The following is a 21,388-nucleotide window of genomic DNA, read 5'->3' on the forward strand; positions in this document are numbered from 1 at the left end:
TTAATATTTATTTTAAGGCGGCATGTAGTTGAGTTAGCAAAGTCAAGGACACTAGAATTTTAGTAAATAAATTATATATTGATATTAAAGTAAGACCGTTTAAGCCTAATGCTTGAGTAATAAATGGGTTACTAAATAATTTGTATATCATAAAAGGAACCTACACTAATAATAAATTATATTTTGTATTTAGATAGGGGTCGGGAAATTTAGCGTATCATTTGTGAATTTCGGATTTCGTTAGTATTAGAATTTGCGACATTCGAGGTACGGATTTTGTCCTCTTTTTATTCAGTATTCCTCTTTTTAGAAATTAAATATCTTTGATTTGTTGAATTTCGTATTTATTAGCTCCGTTAATATTGTTTGATTATTTTGACTTCCGAAAATTGTTTTATAAATTGATTTTGGAAATTTTAAATATATGTTATGCGGTTTTCAAAAATTATTTATGACGCCCTCTGTTTTGTAAATCTGAATTACTTGTCTCAGATGATTTTAATTTTTGCGAGAATATTTTATTTTGAACCCTTAGTGTGATTTAGGGTATACCGAGTTAACCAGCTGTAGGGGTACTATAGTCATGTCATTGCGGCACCAGTGACATGACACTTCCGTGACAGTGTGATTGGTCACGGCGTATCCTTCTGTCAGCTCTTGGGAGGAGTTTTTGCGCATTTGATATTTGTTTCAGGATACGTGGGTGCACCCAGAGTTTGATTTATGATTTGATTTATGGTGACGTTGTATATGTCGTACACGTTATCCATTTTGTTGCACACATTAGGTACCCTATGATGTGTGTATTTGTATCTGTTCTGATCTCGGTATGAAATATCCTAACCCCTCGTTGTTTCAGCCTTATTTTTTTTTTAAATTGTTGTTTTATTATAATTTGCAGATTATTTATTTCTAATCTCTTTATTCTATAAATTGTATTCCAAATCCGTACTGGGCGTTTGGCTCATGCCGTATTCTTTTTCTGGCAGGTGTTTAGGGGAATTTGGGACTGTGTGATGGAGAGCTACCCCTTTTTATTGATTAGGATTTCAGACTTTATCAGTATTTAGACTTATTTATTTATTTAGAGAATTCGGAATTTATATTATTAGTTTAGACATTTTGGAAATTTAGTATTATTTTGGAAATTTTAGATTGTTAAATTATTGTTAGAAATATATTAGTACTCTGTTTGCAGGTTTATGGATTTTAAGTAATATCTCCTTTTAAATTTAAAATGGGGGTGTTACACATATTTATTTCATTTTCATCATATATAGTTATAAATTTTAATCATCAAATCAAAAAATAAAGTTGTACAATTTTTTATTTAAAAAACCATTGAAAATCAATAAAATAATTCACAGTGTTCTGTAGTGTAAACACAGTTGTCCAAAATTATTATAGAATATAATGAAATGTAAAATCTTTGTTTTTTGAAATTTAATTGTTAAACATTTTATAATATTCAAATATAATTAGTAATCTATATTAAAAACAAATTTTATATACTACGAGGAAAGTTTATTGACAAGACATATCAGATAAAAAATTTAAAAAATATTATATCTATCCGGTTTATATTGATCACAATTCATTATTCGTTTATCCAAAAAATATTGGTCACATTTTCATATAAAAATAAATTAAGTATTATATACGTATAATACGTTAATATTTTTCAAATATGTTAACATTTGAGATTAAGTTAGGCAACTTTCGTTTAATAGTTAAATACGAAATTTAAAATGGTGGTCAATATAAACGAAATGGATGTAGTAAATAAATAGTTGTATAGATATTGTAGATAGCAAGAAAATAATAAGAATCTTTCTAAAGATCTATTCCGGTTTATAAAATAGACACTTACATGTATTTTGTAATGACTTAAAAAAAATGAACCCATATCTAAAGACCAAAAAAATGATGGATAGAAGATGTGAAATCATGTGAGCATCTTGCCTAAATATGTCACAACTCACCAAGATCTTTGCCCCTCCAACCAAATTTGATTTTTTGTTTGCATTTTCATGCATTCACATGTCATGTTTTTAACTAAAACCTGTTGTTTTTAGGTAATTTACAACTTTCTTTAACAGATTTATTATTAACAATGGTATGCTATAGATATGACACTGAGAAAGACATCAACACTTGTTGTCCTTGTCCCTTTCATGACAATTAAGCAAACTTGTGTTATATCCCCTCTTTTTTTAATCCTGTAAAGTAGGAGTAGCTAATTAGCTGTACCCAACATTAATGTGTTTTCACTAATGCAACTAAGCGCCTCATTTGGGCCCCTAAACACTCTCTTCCTCCTATTCCAAGTGTCAGTTTTTAATGTTTGAACATTTAATAATTAATTAATCCGCTTAATTATTTTGAATGTACAAAATTTGTTAATAGAACAAAAATGAAAATTAGAAGATAGCCAAGTCAAAGTCCGTTATCCACGAGCAGTCATCTCCTATTCTCTTTCTAATAATAATTGATACAAGATGGGTATTCCATTGATATAGCACTAGAGCCATTAATAAGAAAATATATCCACCGGATTAAGAGTGTGTTTGGTATTGATGTTTTCGATTGTAAAATTACTTTTTGCTGAAAAGTAAGTAAAAATTTATTTGATTAAATTTCAAAACTGCTATTCTGAAAAATATTTTTAACGTAAAAACTGTTGTTAGAAAAATCAAGACACCCATGCTTTTCAAAAAAGTTATTTATCAATTTTTGCTGAAAGTAGATACTGATTTTATCGTCAAACTTCATCAAAAATATTATTTTTATAATATTTTTACTTCAAAACATATTTATTAAAAATATTAATACCAAATAGTAGTCTGATTTTTTAGTACCACTTTTTTCATCAGCACTATTCTAACAACACGGTAATTTTTAACATTAATTTCAAACAGAAAGTAAAAGTAGGAAAATTATTTATAATTACATTTGCTTGACGAAGTTGTATTTCATAAACGAAACTATATATATAATGATAACGTTTATAAATCGAAAATGATAATTGATAATAATCATAAAATTCAACTTTAAGAGAAAATTATTTATAATTTCACTTAAAAGTAAAACTAACCAATTATTCTATTAATATTGAATTATTACATATTTGGTAATGGAAATTGAGGGATTTTTTCTAAAATAATAAAATATAGATTCGTTCATCTTTAATTGAAGTCGTAAGAATAAAATTTAAGTTCTTTTTTCAATAAAAAATATTAAATATAAGTTTCATTAGAGTTTTAAAATTGAACTCTTGACTTCAAAGAATGTTATATATTTTTAATTTAATGATAAATAATTATTTGCTATACAATGAACTCTTCCGTTATTTTCTCTAGATTTTTTTGTGGTCAATCAATATGAAAAGACTACATTAGTGGAAAAGCAGTTCAATAACATGATCGGTCTTTCTTAAACTGGACCCGATTTCCGGACCATTAACTGGGCCCATCTTTCACAAACAAATCACATTCATATTTGACCTTACTTCTTTTCTCATAATTACCTAGTTATTTTCATATGTTTTATTATTTAAATTTTGATTTTCAGTTTTTTATTTAAGTTTATGTATAAAGTATAAATCAAATGACATATAAAATAAAAAATACTGTCTGTACATGATAAAATAAAATTTTATATTTATTTAAAATTTAAAATTAATACTATAAAAGAATGCGAAAAACTACCAAAAAATTACATTAAAATTTATAATTTTACTATCTTTCAAAATATTTGAAAAAATGTTATGCACCAAAAAACAACTTAGTGAATAAAAAAATTACGGTTTTTAAGTAAAACCGAATATTTTTTATTCCATTCGATGTTCAACGTTGAGTTGTAAAACTGTAATTTGTAAAAATTCTGAAAATCGTATGTTTTACGAATAAAAACTTTAGAAATAAATTTTTATAAAAAATAAATTAAAAAGTTTTATTTTTTTCAAAAAATCCCAAAAATATTTCAATGATAAAAAAAAAATCTTTAAAAAATACAAATCCAAATAAAAGTTGAAATTTCGAAGCTCTCTCTCAAGTCTCAAATCACATTATATATACTCGTTCCCTCTAATTCGCTCAGCTTGTTTACATCTCTCTCTCTCAAAAACACAAATCTCTCTCTCTCTCTCTCTCTCTCTCATCACCCACTTTCAGTTACAAAACATAAGCTCACTTCACTTCCCTCCACACACCATGAAAACACCTACATTTCATCTCTAAACACTTCTCTAAAAATACACACAAACTCACATATCTATACACACAAAAATTAGGGTTTTCAACAATAATGGATAAAAAACAGGGCTTCTTCTCAAACCTAAAAGACGAAGTGATCCGCAGCTTATCCCCAGCAAGATCACGCTCCAAGAGTCCGGGTCGGGTCGGGTCATCCGGGTTTCTCGGGTTCAAAAAAGCCCACCAAAATCAACCCGGGTTTAACAATTCGGATCAAATTATTTGTAGATCCGGGAGTTTTAGACCCGGGTTAGGAGAGACATTGGGCCCATTGAAAGAGGGTCCGGATCTTGATGGTGAAGAATTGGGGGATTCTAAACGGGTCGGGTTGGGTCAGTGGATGATGGGTCAACTTTCTCGGACCCCATCTATGAACCCGAATGTGCAAAAACGGTCTGATCTGAGATTGTTGCTTGGTGTTATGGGGGCCCCACTTGCTCCTGTCCACGTCAGCACTGACCCTTTGCCTCATCTTAGCATCAAAGACACTCCCATTGTAAGAATCTTGAATTCACTCGTTTTTAATATTTTCTTGAAATTAGTGTTTTTAATGTATTTATTTTTTGTGGGGTGTGATTAATTTGGTTTCTTTTTGAATTAATTGTGTGAAAAGTAGGTGGTTTAGAATGTGTTTGATTTGGAAAGTGTCATTGGTTGTTAGAATTGTGTGATTTTGATTGTTTGATGGTTGAGTTTGAATTATTATTATATATTTCGGGTCGTTTTCGTAATTAGTTGAGACCCTTTTTTAATGTTTGGTCATGATTTTTAGATATTTTTTAATTTCTGATGGTTAGTTATTGTATTTATATTGAAGTTGAACTTTCAGACGAAAAAAAGATTTTGCCAAATTTGTGTTTTTAAGGCTTATTGGTGTTATTTTGTTGTGGAATGAATTTGTAGTGATTTGGATTTTGTGTTTAATATGGGTCATGTGGTTGTAGGAAACTTCGTCGGCGCAATACATTTTGCAGCAGTATACTGCTGCTTCAGGAGGACAGAAGCTACAAAACTCGATAAAGAATGCTTATGCTATGGGGAAAGTGAAGATGTTAGCTTGTGAGTTTGAAACTGCTACTCGAACTATGAAGAACAAGAATGCCAGTAGAGATGCTGAGTCGGGTGGGTTTGTGCTGTGGCAGATGAATCCGGATATGTGGTATGTTGAGCTTGCAGTTGGGGCAAGTAAGGTTCACGCAGGTTGTAATGGGAAGCTTGTTTGGAGGCATACTCCTTGGCTTGGAACTCATACTGCGAAAGGTCCGGTTCGACCGTTGCGTCGTGCACTACAGGTAAACCCTTGCTTTTATTTTATTTTTTATTGTTTAAGAGGTTTTTTATTTGTTGTTGGGGTCGCCTGTTCAAAGACAACATGAGATTTATTGTTGTACATTTCAGGGTCTAGATCCGAGAACTACTGCTAGTATGTTTGCTGATGCAAAGTGCATAGGAGAGAAGAAGATTAACGGGGAGGACTGTTTCATTCTAAAGATTTGTGCCGATCCAAAGACATTGAAGGCAAGAAGTGAAGGTCCTGCAGAGATCATAAGGCATGTTCTATTTGGCTACTTCAGCCAGAAGTCAGGACTACTTATTCACATGGAGGATTCGCATCTTACTCGTATCCAATCTAGTGGCGGTGATGCAGTTTACTGGGAAACCACTATTAATTCCTTCCTGGATGATTATCGGCCTGTGGAAGGTATCATGATTGCCCATTCTGGTCGTTCTGTGGTGACTTTGTTTCGGTTTGGAGAAGTAGCAATGAGCCATACAAAAACCAGAATGGAAGAAGCTTGGACAATTGAAGAAGTTGCATTCAACGTTCCAGGCTTGTCCTTGGATTGTTTTATTCCCCCAGCTGATTTAAGATCCGGATCCATTAGTGAGGCTCGGGAATTCTCTCAAGATGGAAGGGGAAGTACTGCAATGGCCCTCGCAGCTCATCGGGCAAAGGTGGCAGCTCTGGAGACAGTGGATAGTACTGAAATGGGTTGGAAGGTTGAAGTCTAACCACAAGGGCAGGATTAAAATAATTAGGGCAATTGTTTATATGGTTAGGTAACTTATGATTGACTAACACATGATACAGACAGAAGTTTAGGTTTATTAAGGTAATTTAGCTGGCTCGGCCTCTATTATCTGTAAATAGAGCATAATCGGTTCATGGGTATTGCTAAACCTAGGTGGATCTTTATACTCTTTCCTGCAGAAACCAACTATGGTGTTGGAGCTTGTTTCTACCGGATGAAGCTAATGGAGGTTATATTTTTATTGTTTACCTTCCATCATTCCATAAACTGAAGGAAGGTGGTGAAGCTTCTGGCGAAGCCATCAATATCTTTACCTTTTTTTTTCCGCCATAACGAGTACGCCTTTGCTGCGTCAGGGTCGATACTAGTAGTTTTTTAGTACATCCTTTTCTACTTGTGTTTGTTTGTTAGTTCTGGTATGTTATAGGAAGTCTCATAGTTTCTTGGTTTAACATGGATCATGGTTAGGCTAGCAATGAGAGATGATTATGGACTTATGTTACTTCTGTTTGGTTTTATTTGATTAATTTTATTTCATCTCCTGTATTTAAAATGTCGTCTGATACAGGCTGCACTGGTACTTTGGCATCTAGCCAGTACTGCCAGACAGAAACTGTAAACAAAACTTGATGTTGAATCTAAATCTAAAATATTGACTGCTATAAATGTCTTCTGGAATGGTATAAAGATATAAAGCTGAATCCATTGTTTTGTAAGCTATTACTGCAGTTTCAGTTATCTTTCCTAGCTGGGGTTGTTATCTTTTTCTTGGTTTGCCAAAGAAGATAGCATCCTAGGGCAACTTGTTCAGTGGAAATATCCCTTTGGCCTTGCTCATCTTTCCCTGGAATTTGCTCTACCAAACTCTTTCAATTATATAAATATATAATCTCTCTCTCTCTCTCTCCCCTCCCCCCCCTCTCTCTTTCTCTCTGTGATTCCACTATTGGTGAAGGCCATGCTTGAAGGCATTATAGTATAAAATTAACCATCAGGGACACTGGTGGCCCTGCAGGAAAAGCACGAGGGAGAAATATGATGGTTGGTGCCAAGCACGGGAAAAAAGCAAGATTGTTGCGTTTACTCATCTTTTTTCAGTCTTTCTTGCTTTAGAAATGCAACTGTCAATACCCAAATACTAAAATCAAACCATACATGTGAAGGGATTTTAACAATTAAGAAAGCAAATCAAGTTCTAATTAAATGTCACCAAGTCATAACAAATTAGCACGGGTATCAGTCCAATTATCCCCTAATTCCTCTCACTAAAGAAAGCATGTCCATTCCTTCCATATTTTTCATCACAGATTTTAAACTATAATATTCGATTTTTTCCCTGTATATAGCTTAAAACTTGATAATTCTAAGTACCAACTCAAAACTTGATAATTCTAAGTACTAACTTAAAATTTGATAATTCTAAGTACTAACTCACGTAGTCGTTAATGCGCGAGGGGCATTGCTATAATTACGGATTAAAAAATATGTATTGTTTTACTACCAATTAGTAGTGTTTCTTTAAAATCAGTTGACCCGGACGAGTATTCGGGTGATTACTGGGAAATTTGAGGTGAATTGATTCGTATTACGAAAAATATTCAAAAAATTGGTCAATTACTCGGATTTTGGAGATTGCGATGAAGAAAAATCAAATTTCGAGTTTTGTAACCGTGACAATTAGTAATAGCGCTAGCACACCACTCGTCGTCTTCTTGGCTTCCTCGGAAACAGGCAACACCATGGTACCAGTGTCCGGAATCACTTGGGAATTAGGGTTCCATCGATGTCGATGAAATGAAACTACTACAATAACATTAAACACCCCCACGTACAAACATTGACCCAATTGTTTTAATATAGAAACTTCTTTTGGGGGAAAGGGTTCATAATTTTTAGTGCTAATAACCTTGACTTTGTAACCAATGAAAGACTTGTTAAATTTTGTTCGGACGTGCAATAAGATGCATCGAGGTTCTCAAAGTAAATTAGGCATAGGAGTAGACAAGTCCACGTAGGAGTAAATTTATGGCAAAATGTTTATAAAGTGTCGGCAAAGAGGTAATTAGCTATGCTCGTAACGAAGCCTATATGCAAGCATTTACTACTATACTAGTCTACTAGTACATCAAACTCAAACTCATCAACCCAATAAATATTGCCAGTGCCGTGCGGAAAAAATAGACCACTCACTAGTTGACTAGTTGCCTGCACACACAACTTGAAGTCCTTCACTCACTTCTATTGCTCATGCTCTGTCTAGTTGAGTTGAGAATGAACTCCTATCTCCGTCCCACCGGGTTCTCTACGTTTATTATTTGCATGTATTTCGAGATTTTTATAAAGTATTGTTTTGTAATATTTTTTTTAAAAACAATTTGAATAAAAAATTTGAATAAAAATTTAAATATAAAACTTTTATTCATAAAAAAAATAATTTAAAAAATATTATGAAATTATATTTTAAAATAACATTAAAAACGTACCGAAAAGTAATGTAGAAAATTTAATGATACAGAGGAAGTAACAAATTGACATCTTAGATACAATTGTTGAGTTGAGAATGAAGTGACGAATTGACATCTTACATACAATTTCGGGCATTAGTTAACGGACTTAAATAAATGGAGACGGAATAAATAAATCGAGACGGAATGAGAATATTCGAAGTGGTACCAATTTGACATACCAATGTAACTCGACTTGCATATAACCAAATAGTTGTTACAATTCCTTCATGGTCCAGCTAATAAATCAATATTTTGTTCTTGCATAAACAAGCACATTCAATAACATACTCCCCCATTTTTCATGCTATTTAATTGTTATGTCTTTTTATGTTTTATTGTGGTTAAAACGTAGTACTGTATTTTTCAACAAAATGAGAAATGATATATTTAGGGGGTTTTTCAAAAATATCCATGTTGGATAAAGTATTTTAAAAAATATTATATTTGCAACTTCGTATGCAATTTTGAGTAACTTTTTCTGTAAGAGCATCTCCAATGATGTTATTTATAATTGGTTGGCGAAATTGGACCTGGAAGACAATATGTAAAATTTGTTGAATCTGTAATGTATTGTACTTCGATATGATTGATTATATTGGTTAGCTATTTTTTAAAAATAGTATGTTATTAAATTTTATGTTGTTATAAATAGATTATATTACTTCAATATGGTAATAATTGATTAATTTTTTTTTACAAATTTCTTACAGATCTGTTGTGGTTCAACAAATATAAACATCAAGAGATTGACTATATTTATAAATACGGGGAATATACCCTTGGAGAGGGATTTTTTTTACATAATCTCTATATTTTTTATTTATAGTATGTATTAATGATTTTTAGTTAAGGTATATATGTGGTTGGAGATGCTCTCACATTGGTAAATTCTAGTAACCTCCTCTGCACCCTTGTATGCAAATTTTTGTAAATAACTTAAAAAGCATGAATATTTTTGATAATTTTTTTCATTATTTATTTCACTTTGCGTATCTTGAATTTAGATGTGCCTCCATTATTTGTATCTTGAATTTATAAACCAGCCCCGGCCCATAGACATCTGTATTAAGGGCCTTTTTGTTGAATAAAAGTGGATCATGGCCCAACAATATAGCAATAACAAGGCCTTAAAATTTTTTGTCACATTACCAAAATAAAAAGGACGGGCCCCATCAAACCAAATTTTAATGTTGTCAACCTCTTTCTTGTTTTTGATACAAAACAAGTAGTTTGCGGGGGTTTTATTCAGCTAAAATTTCATTTTACAATTAATTTTAGATCATCTCCAGATACATTTACACCATCCGGACATGTTACCTAACACACATTTTTGGACTTCAAGGCAAAAGTAATTATAAATTTAAGGCTTTACACTTCCACAAACAGTGTTGGCCCTTAAATAAGGCGACCAAGACGAACACCTATGATGACGCCATATCATGTGCACCAAAAAACCTATGCGTATATATGTAATGGGAACAGGTCTTTAGCAACCGTTTGCTGTTTAAAGTTTGTTGACAAACAATTTATCAGCCGTTGGATGGGGGATTAACGGGTGAGATGGCATCCGGACCGCTGAAATTTTCCGCGGTTGGTCTGGACGGACCGCGAAAATTTTCCGCGGTTGGGTGTTGTCCCCTTATCCCCATCATCCCAACAGCACCTCATTTCACCACAAAAACACCAAAATTTTCAAGAAAAATTCTACTCTCTTCAAGTTTACATTTTAGGCGATTTTGGGGCATTTTCATAAAGAAATTCAAGTTGTTTTGTCAATTCAAGGTATATTTCTTGTCTTAAATTTCACATTTTCATGACGGATAAATTATTTGCTCGTATGTTTCGTCATAAACGTCAAAATGAAAAAAAAGAGGCTATTGATTGTAGTTTACATCTTGATAGTTTAAATAGTAGTGAAGAACCTAAAACCCCTGTATATGTTGAAGATGATGATTTTGTAGATAGAAATGAGGAATTTATTAATTTAGATGACGATTTGGTTGATGTCGAAGATGAAAGTGATGGACATGAGGTTGAAAATGAGGTTGAAAATGATAGTGATAATGTTGAGGGTGAGGATGAAGATTTTGTAGTCAAAATAAACGACGTAGAGAGGTTCTTCCTAAAAGCGAGTGCAAGGTGAGGATGTATGTCAATTATCAAAAGAAAAAACGTCACTGGGAGGTAACTAGCCTTGAATTGGTACACAACCACGGTCTTGTTTCCCCTAATAAGATGAATTTGGTACAACGAGAAAGACATGTCAACACCGCGACCCGTAGTTTGATAAAAACGCTTTATGGTTCGGGGGTTCGTAATTGTCAAGTGATGAATGTGATTGGTAACATTCATGGAGGTAATGACAAAGTTGGTTTCAATGTTCAACATGTTAGGAATGTGTTAAGAGACGAGAGGAAGAAAAGGTTTGAGATTAGTGACGCCCAAGCGGGGTTGGACTTGTTGCATAGGTTGAATGAAGAAAGTGGTTCTAAATATTTTATTAGGACCGAAGTCGATGAAGAGAATCGCTTGAAGTGTCTAGTATGGATTGATCCGAGATGTATAATGGCTTACCAAAATTTTGGCGATGTTATGGCTTTTGATACCACTTATCGGACAAATAGGTATGCAATGCCATTTGTCCCATTTACCAGAGTCAATCATCATTATCAATCGGTAATTTTCGGGTTTGCATTGATGCGGGATGAACATGCGTCGACTTTTGAGTGGATTCTTCGTACTTGGCTTGAAGGTGTGGGGAATAATCCTCCATTGACTATAATCACGGATCAAGATCAAGCCATGGCAAGCGCTATTGCGGTTGTACTCCCGAATACTACCCATTTATTGTGTTCTTGGCACATTAGTCAAAAATTCCCGGAGAAATTAGCTCATTATTATTCGGCTTTTCCGGAATTCAAGACGGACTTCAACAATTGCATTTATAAATCTCTCACCGAATATGTTTTTGAAGTTAGATGGGCGTCGTTTGTGGAAAAGTATCACTTGCAAGATCATAAATGGTTAAAGGGGTTATATGAGTTGAAGCACAAGTGGATTCCTGCATATACTAGAAACAAATTTTCGGCGTTTCAAAATAGTACATCGAGGAGTGAGGGGATGAATTCTTTCTTTGATAAGTATGTGAGTTCGGCAACGGGTTTGAAGGAATTCATTGAAAATGCCCAAAAAAGCATTGGCAAGGCAATTAATTAGGGAGAAGGAAGAAGATTATGTCACCATTAATCTAAAACGTCCCATGAAATTGCATACCACATTGGAGTATCATGCTTCTTGTATCTACACTAAGGAAATGTTTAGAAGATTTCAAGATGAATTGGTTGAGTCTTCAAAATACTTTGTTGAAAAAGACCGACGAGCTAGTGAAGAAGGGAAGAGAATGTGGGATGTTTATACGTACTATAGTTATTATAGGCCCATGTCCGAGCCTACGAGAAGAAATGTTTATTTTGTGGCATTCGAGAAAGCAAGCTCTTTGAGAATGTGTACGTGTAGAATGCTTGAACATTCGGGGCTACCTTGTAGACACCTATTGGCGGTCTTCACTAAGAAACGGGTTTCGGAAATTCCCCCGTATTACATAAACCGGAGGTGGACAATGCATGCCAATAGAGTTGATGGTGTGTTGCCTTATAATTTGGATGTTGAACAAAGTCATGAGTTGACCTCAACCGATCGATTTAATAGCATGACAATGTTAACCATGAGTTTTTGTCAAAGTAGCATTGCATCCAAGGAACGGTATGATTATGCCGTTGGAGTGATGAATCGAGAAATACCAATTCTCGAAAAAATGAGCGTTGATGGAATTAAATCTTACGAAAGCAATTCGCAAGCTCCAAATGCAAGTGCTCATGAAGAAACAATTTTTGACCCTATGATGTCCCAAACTAAAGGGAGGAAGAAGGACGTTCGTTTCAAAAGTCCAATAAAATCGATTGGTAAAAAGGAGAAGCCGCCAAGAAGGTGCACTTATTGTCAAATGGAAGGCCATGATAAAAGGAAGTGTGCTAGTAGACTAGAAGATCTTAAAAATGTTCAAGAATCGCAATATAATTAGTGGTGTACCATTTTGTAACCGAATGTTGTAATCTTTAAATGGATTTGAATTTTAAGTGTTTAACATTGCTTTCTTTTTTGTTATGTTTTATTGTCATATAATTGCCAATTATTGTCATATAATTGTGTTTTATTGTGATAGGTAACATGACTAGCGAGTATAGTGGTGAGAATAACTCCGATCATAGTTGTGATTCGGTTTCCCACGTTAGCAACACATTCTCGGACTCCCTACCAAGCGACTCGTGGTATGAGGACAATGACGAGGAAGATGTGGTCTCACCAACCTTTAGTGAGATGGAAGATGCATGTGCCGAGTTGATGCCCCTTGTGGACAATGACGAGCCGCCCCATGTGGAGGAAGAGGAAACGGACTTGTACCCACCCGATGAGGAGGCTTATAGGGCCAAAAATTGGATCGAGGCATGCAATTGGATGGAGGGTACTGAACCGTGGAGATTGGTGAACTCTCATCCGGATCCGTACTTTCTTCCGATCTTGAATTTGGGCAACAACACGCCCGATGGAAAATGGAAAAAATCCGAATGGAATGGCGGTAAGCTTGTTAAATGTGATCGGATTGCCGATATTGTAAACTTGAGGCCTCGTGAGGGTTTTAATATGGACCAAATACGCATCGAATATGTGAAGGGTTGGGTTTCACACCTAACGGGAGGGACGGAGAGGGAACGCGGGACATGTTTTGCAAGATTTCGTCTCTACGATGGCTTGAATACGATTCCCGTTACCATTTGGAATGACTCCAACCCTTACCCTTGGAAACTTACGAAAGGCCATATCTGTGATGGTTGTGTACTTGTTCTCTACCATATTGCATGCTTCGTGGATACTACGCAAGGAGTTGCTCAACACCGGTTATCCGGTGGTCTTTCTAATATACTAGGTATTTTTGGTTAGGGCCAATATATTTCATAAAATTTAGTGGACTGTATTGATCGTGTAATTTTCATTCGAATCTATGTATTTTCATTGAATTTTATATGAATTTATATGAATTTTCTATGAATTAAAGTATGAAATTTGAGATTGAAAGTGTACCTAAAAATTTGAGATTGAAAAGTAAAATTTACAAGTCGAACTATACATTACAAATTGTTATGAAATGTATTGAAAGGTTTTTTTCAATATTTGGACAAGCAGTTGACTTTTGTTGACTTTTTTAAGGAATTTTCAATTTAACGTAAAAAATGAATTTTTTTTTTTTGAAAATCACTCATTACCATATTTTAAGACTTTTGAGAGTGGTTTGGATTAGTGGAAGTTAGTTAGGACTAACTTCCAAAAAATAAGCAATTTCAACAGAAGGTTTGCATGCATGCCTCTGTTTCTGCTCTGTTTTCTGGAACAAAACCAAAGGGACGGACCGCGAAAATTTTCCGCGGTTGGGCCTAAAGAGGGACCGCGGAAAATTTCCGCGGCTGGGCAGGAATTTTTTTGTAATGCAGACTGTATACAGAAATTCACCACCTATAATCCACAAAAATTGCCAGCATAATTTACCACCTATAATCCACCAAATTCACCAAAATTGGCAACAAAAATCCCACACACCTATAATCCTCCGAAATTAAGCATAATTCACCAAAATAATCCTCCAAAATCCAAAACAATCCAAGATCCACAAAATCCACCAAAATAAAATCAAATAAAACCGACAATATAAAATCAAATGATATCCAAGTACGTAAACCGACAATATAAAATCAAAAGAAATGCAACTACATAATCCGATAACCTAAAATGAAACGAAATCCAACTACATAATTCGACAACCTAAAATCAAATGAAATTCAACTACGAAGCTTCGTGACGCCTACGCATACGAATCCCGAGAATCCCACTTGCCTTCCCTAGCTGAAGCTCCCTAGCTATCCTATACCTAAAGGTATCCACCTCCTCCTGCGACCAATTCGGTACCTCGGCTAAGTCATATCCTTGTGTGAAGTAGTCCATGTACTTCATCACATAAACACCACAATCATTAGAGTTTCGTTGCTTTGGCCTGGACGGTAGAGCTAGGACCTCGGCAGAAGTAGGGTCAAACCCCTCGACTGGGTGTACCATATGCAATAGCCTCGGCAACAACCATGACTGCAATGAAATTATAATCCGAGAATGAATATAATATACAATTGGTAAGGACTATATAGAAGACAGTAATAGTAGAGGAACATACTACCACTCGTATATCCTCACGATAATCTGGCTCGTCATTCATTGAATCTATGATAAGACCTTCAAATCGTCTAGTACCGAACATGAACAAAACCCAATGCACATCTCCGACACATCATGGGATGAATATGTAGTCCGCGTCGAGAACGGAAGGACCAACAGTAGCACTGGAAAACCCGGTAAAGCTACGTAATGCTTTATTCCATGCCCTCTGCAATGTATCTCCACCGACCCTCGATGCTTTTCTGATTTTCTTCACATGTCCTTTCCCAAGAACCATGAAGTAGGGATCCAAGAAATAATAGACGGGTTTCCTCTCCCATATACCTCCAGTGTGAATCTCCTCCTCCCGAGTCCTTAGCAATCCCTGCAAGTATATATGAATGCAACAAGTAAAATTAATGCAACAAGTAAAATAAATGCAAACACTAAAATATATTAGACAACGAACAATACCATATAAGTGTATATGATCATGTCATCAACCCATGTTCCTGGAGCCAGACTCTGCATATCTGATGCATGGACGTGATAGTCCTGAACACTAAGACCACCGGGATTCCTCGGCGCCATCCCAAAGCCCCATCCCCAATCTGAATATATAGCATTCTTCTTTGTCATGCTGAGACTCTTAGTGATACTCCACTTCTCCTCTTTCATCCTGCGGGATGCAAGCTTCGCGGGCCTACTAGATGAGGCAATAGCCTGGGGTGGCTGAGACACATGCTGGGATGGCTGTGTCATGTCAACGACATCCTGGGCAGGAATGGCTGGAATGTCAAAGTCGTCAGCCAAAGGTGCAATGAAATCTGATTTTATATTCTGAAATGTGGGAGGTCTATAGGCGAGTCCTTTGATCTTCTTCATCAACCGAGAGAATGGTGTGAGGAAGGTAGCAGAAATCCTCCCAAACTCCTCCACAAACTCAGGAAGAACCCTAGCATCCAGTTGCTTCAACATATTAAGCCCGACAACCATCTACAAATAAAAACAAGCAAACATTTTTTCATTAATTCCACAAGGATATCATATCATCAAGATGAAATACGTGTGAATACAAATTTTGTAGTGTGTGGGGGTGTAATGTGAAATATGCATATTTGTAAAACACTTACAACTTCATAGCCCTCGAGGCTATCATACAACTCCCTCGTCTTGTACTGCTGCTGAGGCTGTGGATCAGGCTTCCCTATGCGCATACGAGATATATCAGCATACCACGCCATGTAATCAGCCTCCGAAGCTATGTCTACCGAGTCATCAACAAGGCCATCCAAATCTGAACAGAACCTGGCCCATTTGCCAATATCAATAAACCACCGCACCAGCCAATCCTCCCATGCAAACGTGGCATCCTTAGCCCCCCTGTAACCAACCATGTTCACCGGTGCCTGTGGAATCTGGGGACTAGAACCAAACTGTCTCGACACCCTGTCCGGATGCTGCCACTCGACCACATCGTAACATACAAGGGGAACTCGACCGCACCCAGCTAACTGTGCCTGTATCATCTCGCTGTCCATAACATCCTCGAACCTAGCATACGGCCTCCAGACCACCTCATCACCAGCAACACCATCAAACTCACCCCTATAGAACGGTAAGCTGTGGTGAGGGCCTGACATCCTGCGCTTCTTCGAAACCCCGACATGAGTATCACTAGCATAGGCCCATCCCTCAGCAACTGGATAATCCTCCTGACCGGGAGATCGTAAAGGCACGCCAATACGAGGAAATCTCTCGTAAGACCAAACCTGTAACACCCAGACACAACAAGCAATGCTCTTGATGCCCTTCCTTGCAGCAATCTCCAAACCCCGATATATATGAGCTAACACAGCTGCGCCCCAAGCATAATAAAGAATCTCCCGCATATTAATCAACGGGTGCATATACCGAACATGAACAAAAGAGCGGTTGATGCTGGGGAAGAGGATACAACCCATAATGAATAGCAGATATGCCTTGGTATGTACAACCGTGGCCCTCATATTATTCTTCTCAGGCTTCTGTGCACCATATCTCTCAAACAACCACCCCAGCTTGATGTTATTCCGATACAAAGCCTCCTTCACCTCCTCCTCGGTCAAAGGCTCAAACCAATTATTAGCAAAATACGCCGCCTTGTTCTCTATCACCCTACAAGTCAGCGCATCCCCCTGAACTGGCACCCCTAAAATAAACCCCACATCCTCCAATGTAACAGTCATCTCGCCCTGCCTCGTGAAAAAAGTGTTGGTCTCGGGTCTCCAACGCTCCACCAAAGCAGATATCAACCGAGTGTCAGTAGTCAAGACAACAACAGGGTCTGCAAAAATCCCAAACCCAAGCATGGGTAGCAATTCCCGCTGTGGTCTCCTTAACTTCCACAAGTGCAATGACTTGTTCCCCGAATAGCTCTGCAACTCATCTCTCCCTGCATCATCCCAAACATCCTCACTGACGTGATACCGATTGTCCCAAATAATATTATGCGCGTTAGGACCCGACAACATATTCCCGAAATCACCAAAATTATCCATACCTGAAAATATTGGCAACATAATTCATCAATCACCACAATTAAAACTACCACGTACACAATTAAAACAATTACCACATATAATCAACTAAATTAACCCTAATTTCATAAATTATAAATTCTTAATTTATTTAGAATTTAACACTAATTTTACCAAATTCGAAATTAACTAAATTAAATTTGAAATTAACTAAATTAATTCAAAAAAAATTAACTAAACCCTAATTTCACACTAATTTTTATTAAATTCGAAATTAACTAAAAATTAAAAAAATAAATTAACTAAACCCTAATTTCACACTATTTTTTCATTAAATTCGAAATTAAATAAATTAATTCAAAAAAATTAAACTAAACCCTAATTTCACACTATTTTTTCATTAAATTCGAAATTAACTAAATTAATTCAAAAAAATTAAACTAAACCCTAATTTCACACTATTTTTTCATTAAATTCGAAATTAACTAAATTAATTCAAAAAAATTCGATTTTACCAAATTATGCAAATTCGATTTTACCAAATTTATAAACGTAATTCACTAATTAAATTCGATTTTAACCACTAATTAAACCACTAATTCGAAATTAATTCTTCATTAAATATATCCTAAAAAATGAATTTAACCAATCAAAATTAAATTTTAATTAAGTAAATCCTAAAAAACTAATATTTTTCAATTCCAAATTATGAACCCTAGAATTTCTCAAAAATCAAATTTAATCTTACTACACTTCATATGTTAATTCATCACAAAGATTCATACATTAATTAACACTAAAAATTCGATTTACATACACAAAATCATATCTACAATAAAAAACAAACATATATTTATATCAATAAAACTGTAAATAACATAAAAGAATCGATTATATACCTTAATTGCGAGAAAGAGGAATGATTTTGGCTCGTTGTGTTAGGTTGTGTTAGGTTTTTGGCTTGTGCTGCTTCTGCTTCTCTGCTTCTGCGCGGCTGCTGCTGTGTTTGTATATCTGTTTGAGAGAGTTTGTGTTTGCTAGGGATAAGGCAAACTAAAAAACGCCACAAACCGCTGAAATTTTCCGCGGTCCGTGGTTAGGGGTATTTTCGTAATTACCCCGGACCGCTGAAAATTTCCGCGGTCCGCCTTTAATCTCAGCCATTCAATCTCCGATCCAACAGCTGCCAATGTGTTTGTTATATGCCGGTCTACAACAAACGTTTGTTATAGACCGGCCCCCATATGTAATAATTGTTGGTGAATTTATACATATATATATATTTACATGTATTTGATTGTGTTGTTAAATATAAAAAAAAATTTTAGTTACGTCATCGTACATTGATTTGAATGTATGTGAACTTTTCCTTTTCAATTTTAGAAACAGAGGCACCATTTTCAAAATTCGTTTAAGACACCCAAATTTTTAGGACCAGCCCTAACACCAAGTCACCAACACAAGATGAACCAAGTTTACTTCAGGTTTTTTTTGGTTTTTGTTACTGTATTACAGCAAGTTTAAATGTGTCCTATAAATATAATAAAATGCCGTGTCATAGTAGTTTAAGTCAATTTTATTGAATATCAAGTCTAATACTATGTCTTATATTAATGTCTCATTACTAAAATAATAATATATTTAAATTATAATGAGGAGGGAAAGTAAATAATGAGAGGAGAGATATGTGTAAAAAAGGAGGGAAATAATTTTTTAATTGAAATAAATGAGATCGGGCATGCTTAGTGGTTCCTTAAAAATGAGGCACATGATAAATGTCTCAGTATTTTGAGGCCCTACCGGGACATTGTTGGAACACTTTTTTATCGAAAATGTCTCAAATTTTAACTTAGGACAAGTTTTTAGGACATTTTTGTACTTGCTCTTAGCTTGGAGCGATTTTGTAGATGTTAATTAAATAAGTGCTCATAATTTAATCCATCATCGAGAGAGAAGAATATATATAGTGTGTGACTGGTTGAAGTCTTGAACCTTCTAATTAAACAACCATAATGACTAGAAAAAATTTCACTGCTTTGCGTGTTCTTGATTGTGTTAGACTACAAACGATATTTTCTGATAAATTTAATATTTAAGATTTTACGAATACATTGCTCGTTCGATGGTGACCTTGTATAACACCTTGGTTTTGTGGAAGTATAATTTTTTTCAAGAAACTCGGAAGAGTGAAATACTGAACAATCTTCTACACGAAGCGACGAATTTGATCATTTAAACATTTGCAATCTCATATGTAAATTCGAGTAACCTTCTCTGCACTCTCGTATAATGATCATACACTTTCTTCTACTGCAATGGTTGCTGCACAGTCAGCTACCTGTGAAGAAAATACAAAGGATACACTGCAGATCGGTAAAATAGTTAGACAAATTATAACTTATTTAAGTCTACACAAATGTACTAATAACAGTGGACCACTTTCCATTAGTTAGTTAAGAGATACTGGATTTAGAAAGTGTACAGCTGTATAGTAGTGCACAGCTGTATAGTAGTGCAAATATAGTATATAAGAGAAACACATTAGATTAGATAAAAAATATATAACACATCAAAACAAACAGACTTAGATATATGTATAGTTTTCTTCTTTGTTAAGAAATAAATATATAGCTTTTGTATTGGATTCTCTTTGTTCTGGTAATCAATCAAGTTCATATTCAGAAAAGTAACATGGTATCAGAGCTGGCAGTGGCGATTATGATCTTCGTCAACAATTAATGCTGCAGATTCATCGACATTTCATCAGAAAATCATCAAATCGAGGTTTCTTCTGTAAAAAACTTTACTTAATCATCATAATTTGTTATTTTTTTGTTCAAATTTGTTCATATATTGTGTAATCTTGATTGATTCAGTAGTGTTTTTCTTATCAAAATCTATCGATTCATTTCGTACTTGATTGATCTCTGATTGTTGTATTGTTCACAACAAAGTCAATTCTTGAAATTCCTGAAATTAGTAGATATTTTGACCTAGACTTTATCTGAAATCTCAATTTCTTTTCTCGGTCTGTTACTTATGAATTAATAATGATGTCTACATCTGCAAACGATACCTCAACTACAAATATTCAGACTAATTTTGATCCTACAAGTGTATATTACATTCATCCTTCAGATGCGAACACAACGCAACTTGTTTCAGTCAAATTCAATGGGCACAACTTTAATAACTGCAAACGATCTATGATATTGATCTTATCGGCTAAGAACAAGCTTGGTTTTATGAACGGAACTTTGACTGCCCCTGCTAATAATTCACCGGATTATTGTGCTTGGGAACGATGTAATTCACTTGTTATTTCTTGGATTCTGTTCAATCTTGATGAAACTATTGCAAGAAGTGTAGTATTTTTTAAAAGTGCACGATCTATCTGGAAAGATCTAGAGGAAAGGTTTGGCAGTTCTTCTATTACAGAGTTGTATTCTTTAGAGCAAGAACTAGTAGAGATTTCTCAGAATAGTCAATCTGTATCAGATTACTATACAAAACTGAGAACTGTTTGGGATAGTATTGATGATGTGAATCCGATTCCTACTTGTTCCTGTGAGAAATGCACATGTGACTTAAGGCAGAAATTTCTCAAGAAATAGCAAGAACAAAGATTACTGCAGTTTTTACTTAAACTGAATGATAAGTATAGTGTTGTGAGAGGACATATAATGATGATGCAGCCCTTACCTACTGTATCTCAAGCTTATAGACTTGTGGCACAAGAGGAGAATCATAAAGACTTGTCTCAACTTTCATTGAATACTGAAATTGCAGCATTTGTTGCAGAAAGGAGGAATTATGGA

The 21,388-nt window shown here is 34.9% G+C and overlaps 4 protein-coding genes across 4 annotated transcripts; all 4 read left to right on the top strand.

Annotated features, from left to right (window-relative positions):
* The first annotated feature begins 4,107 nt into the window (after nucleotides 1-4,107).
* On the top strand, nucleotides 4,108-6,823 carry LOC141684321 (uncharacterized). Its single transcript, XM_074489236.1, has 3 exons — nucleotides 4,108-4,749; nucleotides 5,198-5,545; nucleotides 5,652-6,823. The coding sequence occupies exons 1-3, from the start codon at nucleotides 4,306-4,308 to the stop codon at nucleotides 6,264-6,266; spliced, it is 1,407 nt and encodes a 468-aa protein (XP_074345337.1). The 5' UTR covers nucleotides 4,108-4,305; the 3' UTR covers nucleotides 6,267-6,823.
* A 4,115-nt stretch (nucleotides 6,824-10,938) lies between these two features.
* LOC141684963 (protein FAR1-RELATED SEQUENCE 5-like) lies at nucleotides 10,939-12,009 on the top strand. The gene has a single exon (XM_074490094.1). It carries the CDS (start codon nucleotides 10,939-10,941, stop codon nucleotides 12,007-12,009), a length of 1,071 nt encoding a protein of 356 aa, XP_074346195.1.
* Nucleotides 12,010-12,052: 43 nt separating this feature from the next.
* Nucleotides 12,053-12,874, top strand: LOC141684964 (protein FAR1-RELATED SEQUENCE 5-like). Its single transcript, XM_074490095.1, has one exon. It carries the CDS (start codon nucleotides 12,053-12,055, stop codon nucleotides 12,872-12,874), a length of 822 nt encoding a protein of 273 aa, XP_074346196.1.
* Nucleotides 12,875-20,623: 7,749 nt separating this feature from the next.
* Nucleotides 20,624-21,184, top strand: LOC141684965 (uncharacterized). Its single transcript, XM_074490096.1, has one exon. It carries the CDS (start codon nucleotides 20,624-20,626, stop codon nucleotides 21,182-21,184), a length of 561 nt encoding a protein of 186 aa, XP_074346197.1.
* Nucleotides 21,185-21,388: the final 204 nt, after the last annotated feature.

Source organism: Apium graveolens, chromosome 9 (genome assembly GCF_009905375.1).
Source record: "Apium graveolens cultivar Ventura chromosome 9, ASM990537v1, whole genome shotgun sequence".
Taxonomy (NCBI): Eukaryota; Viridiplantae; Streptophyta; class Magnoliopsida; order Apiales; family Apiaceae; genus Apium; species Apium graveolens.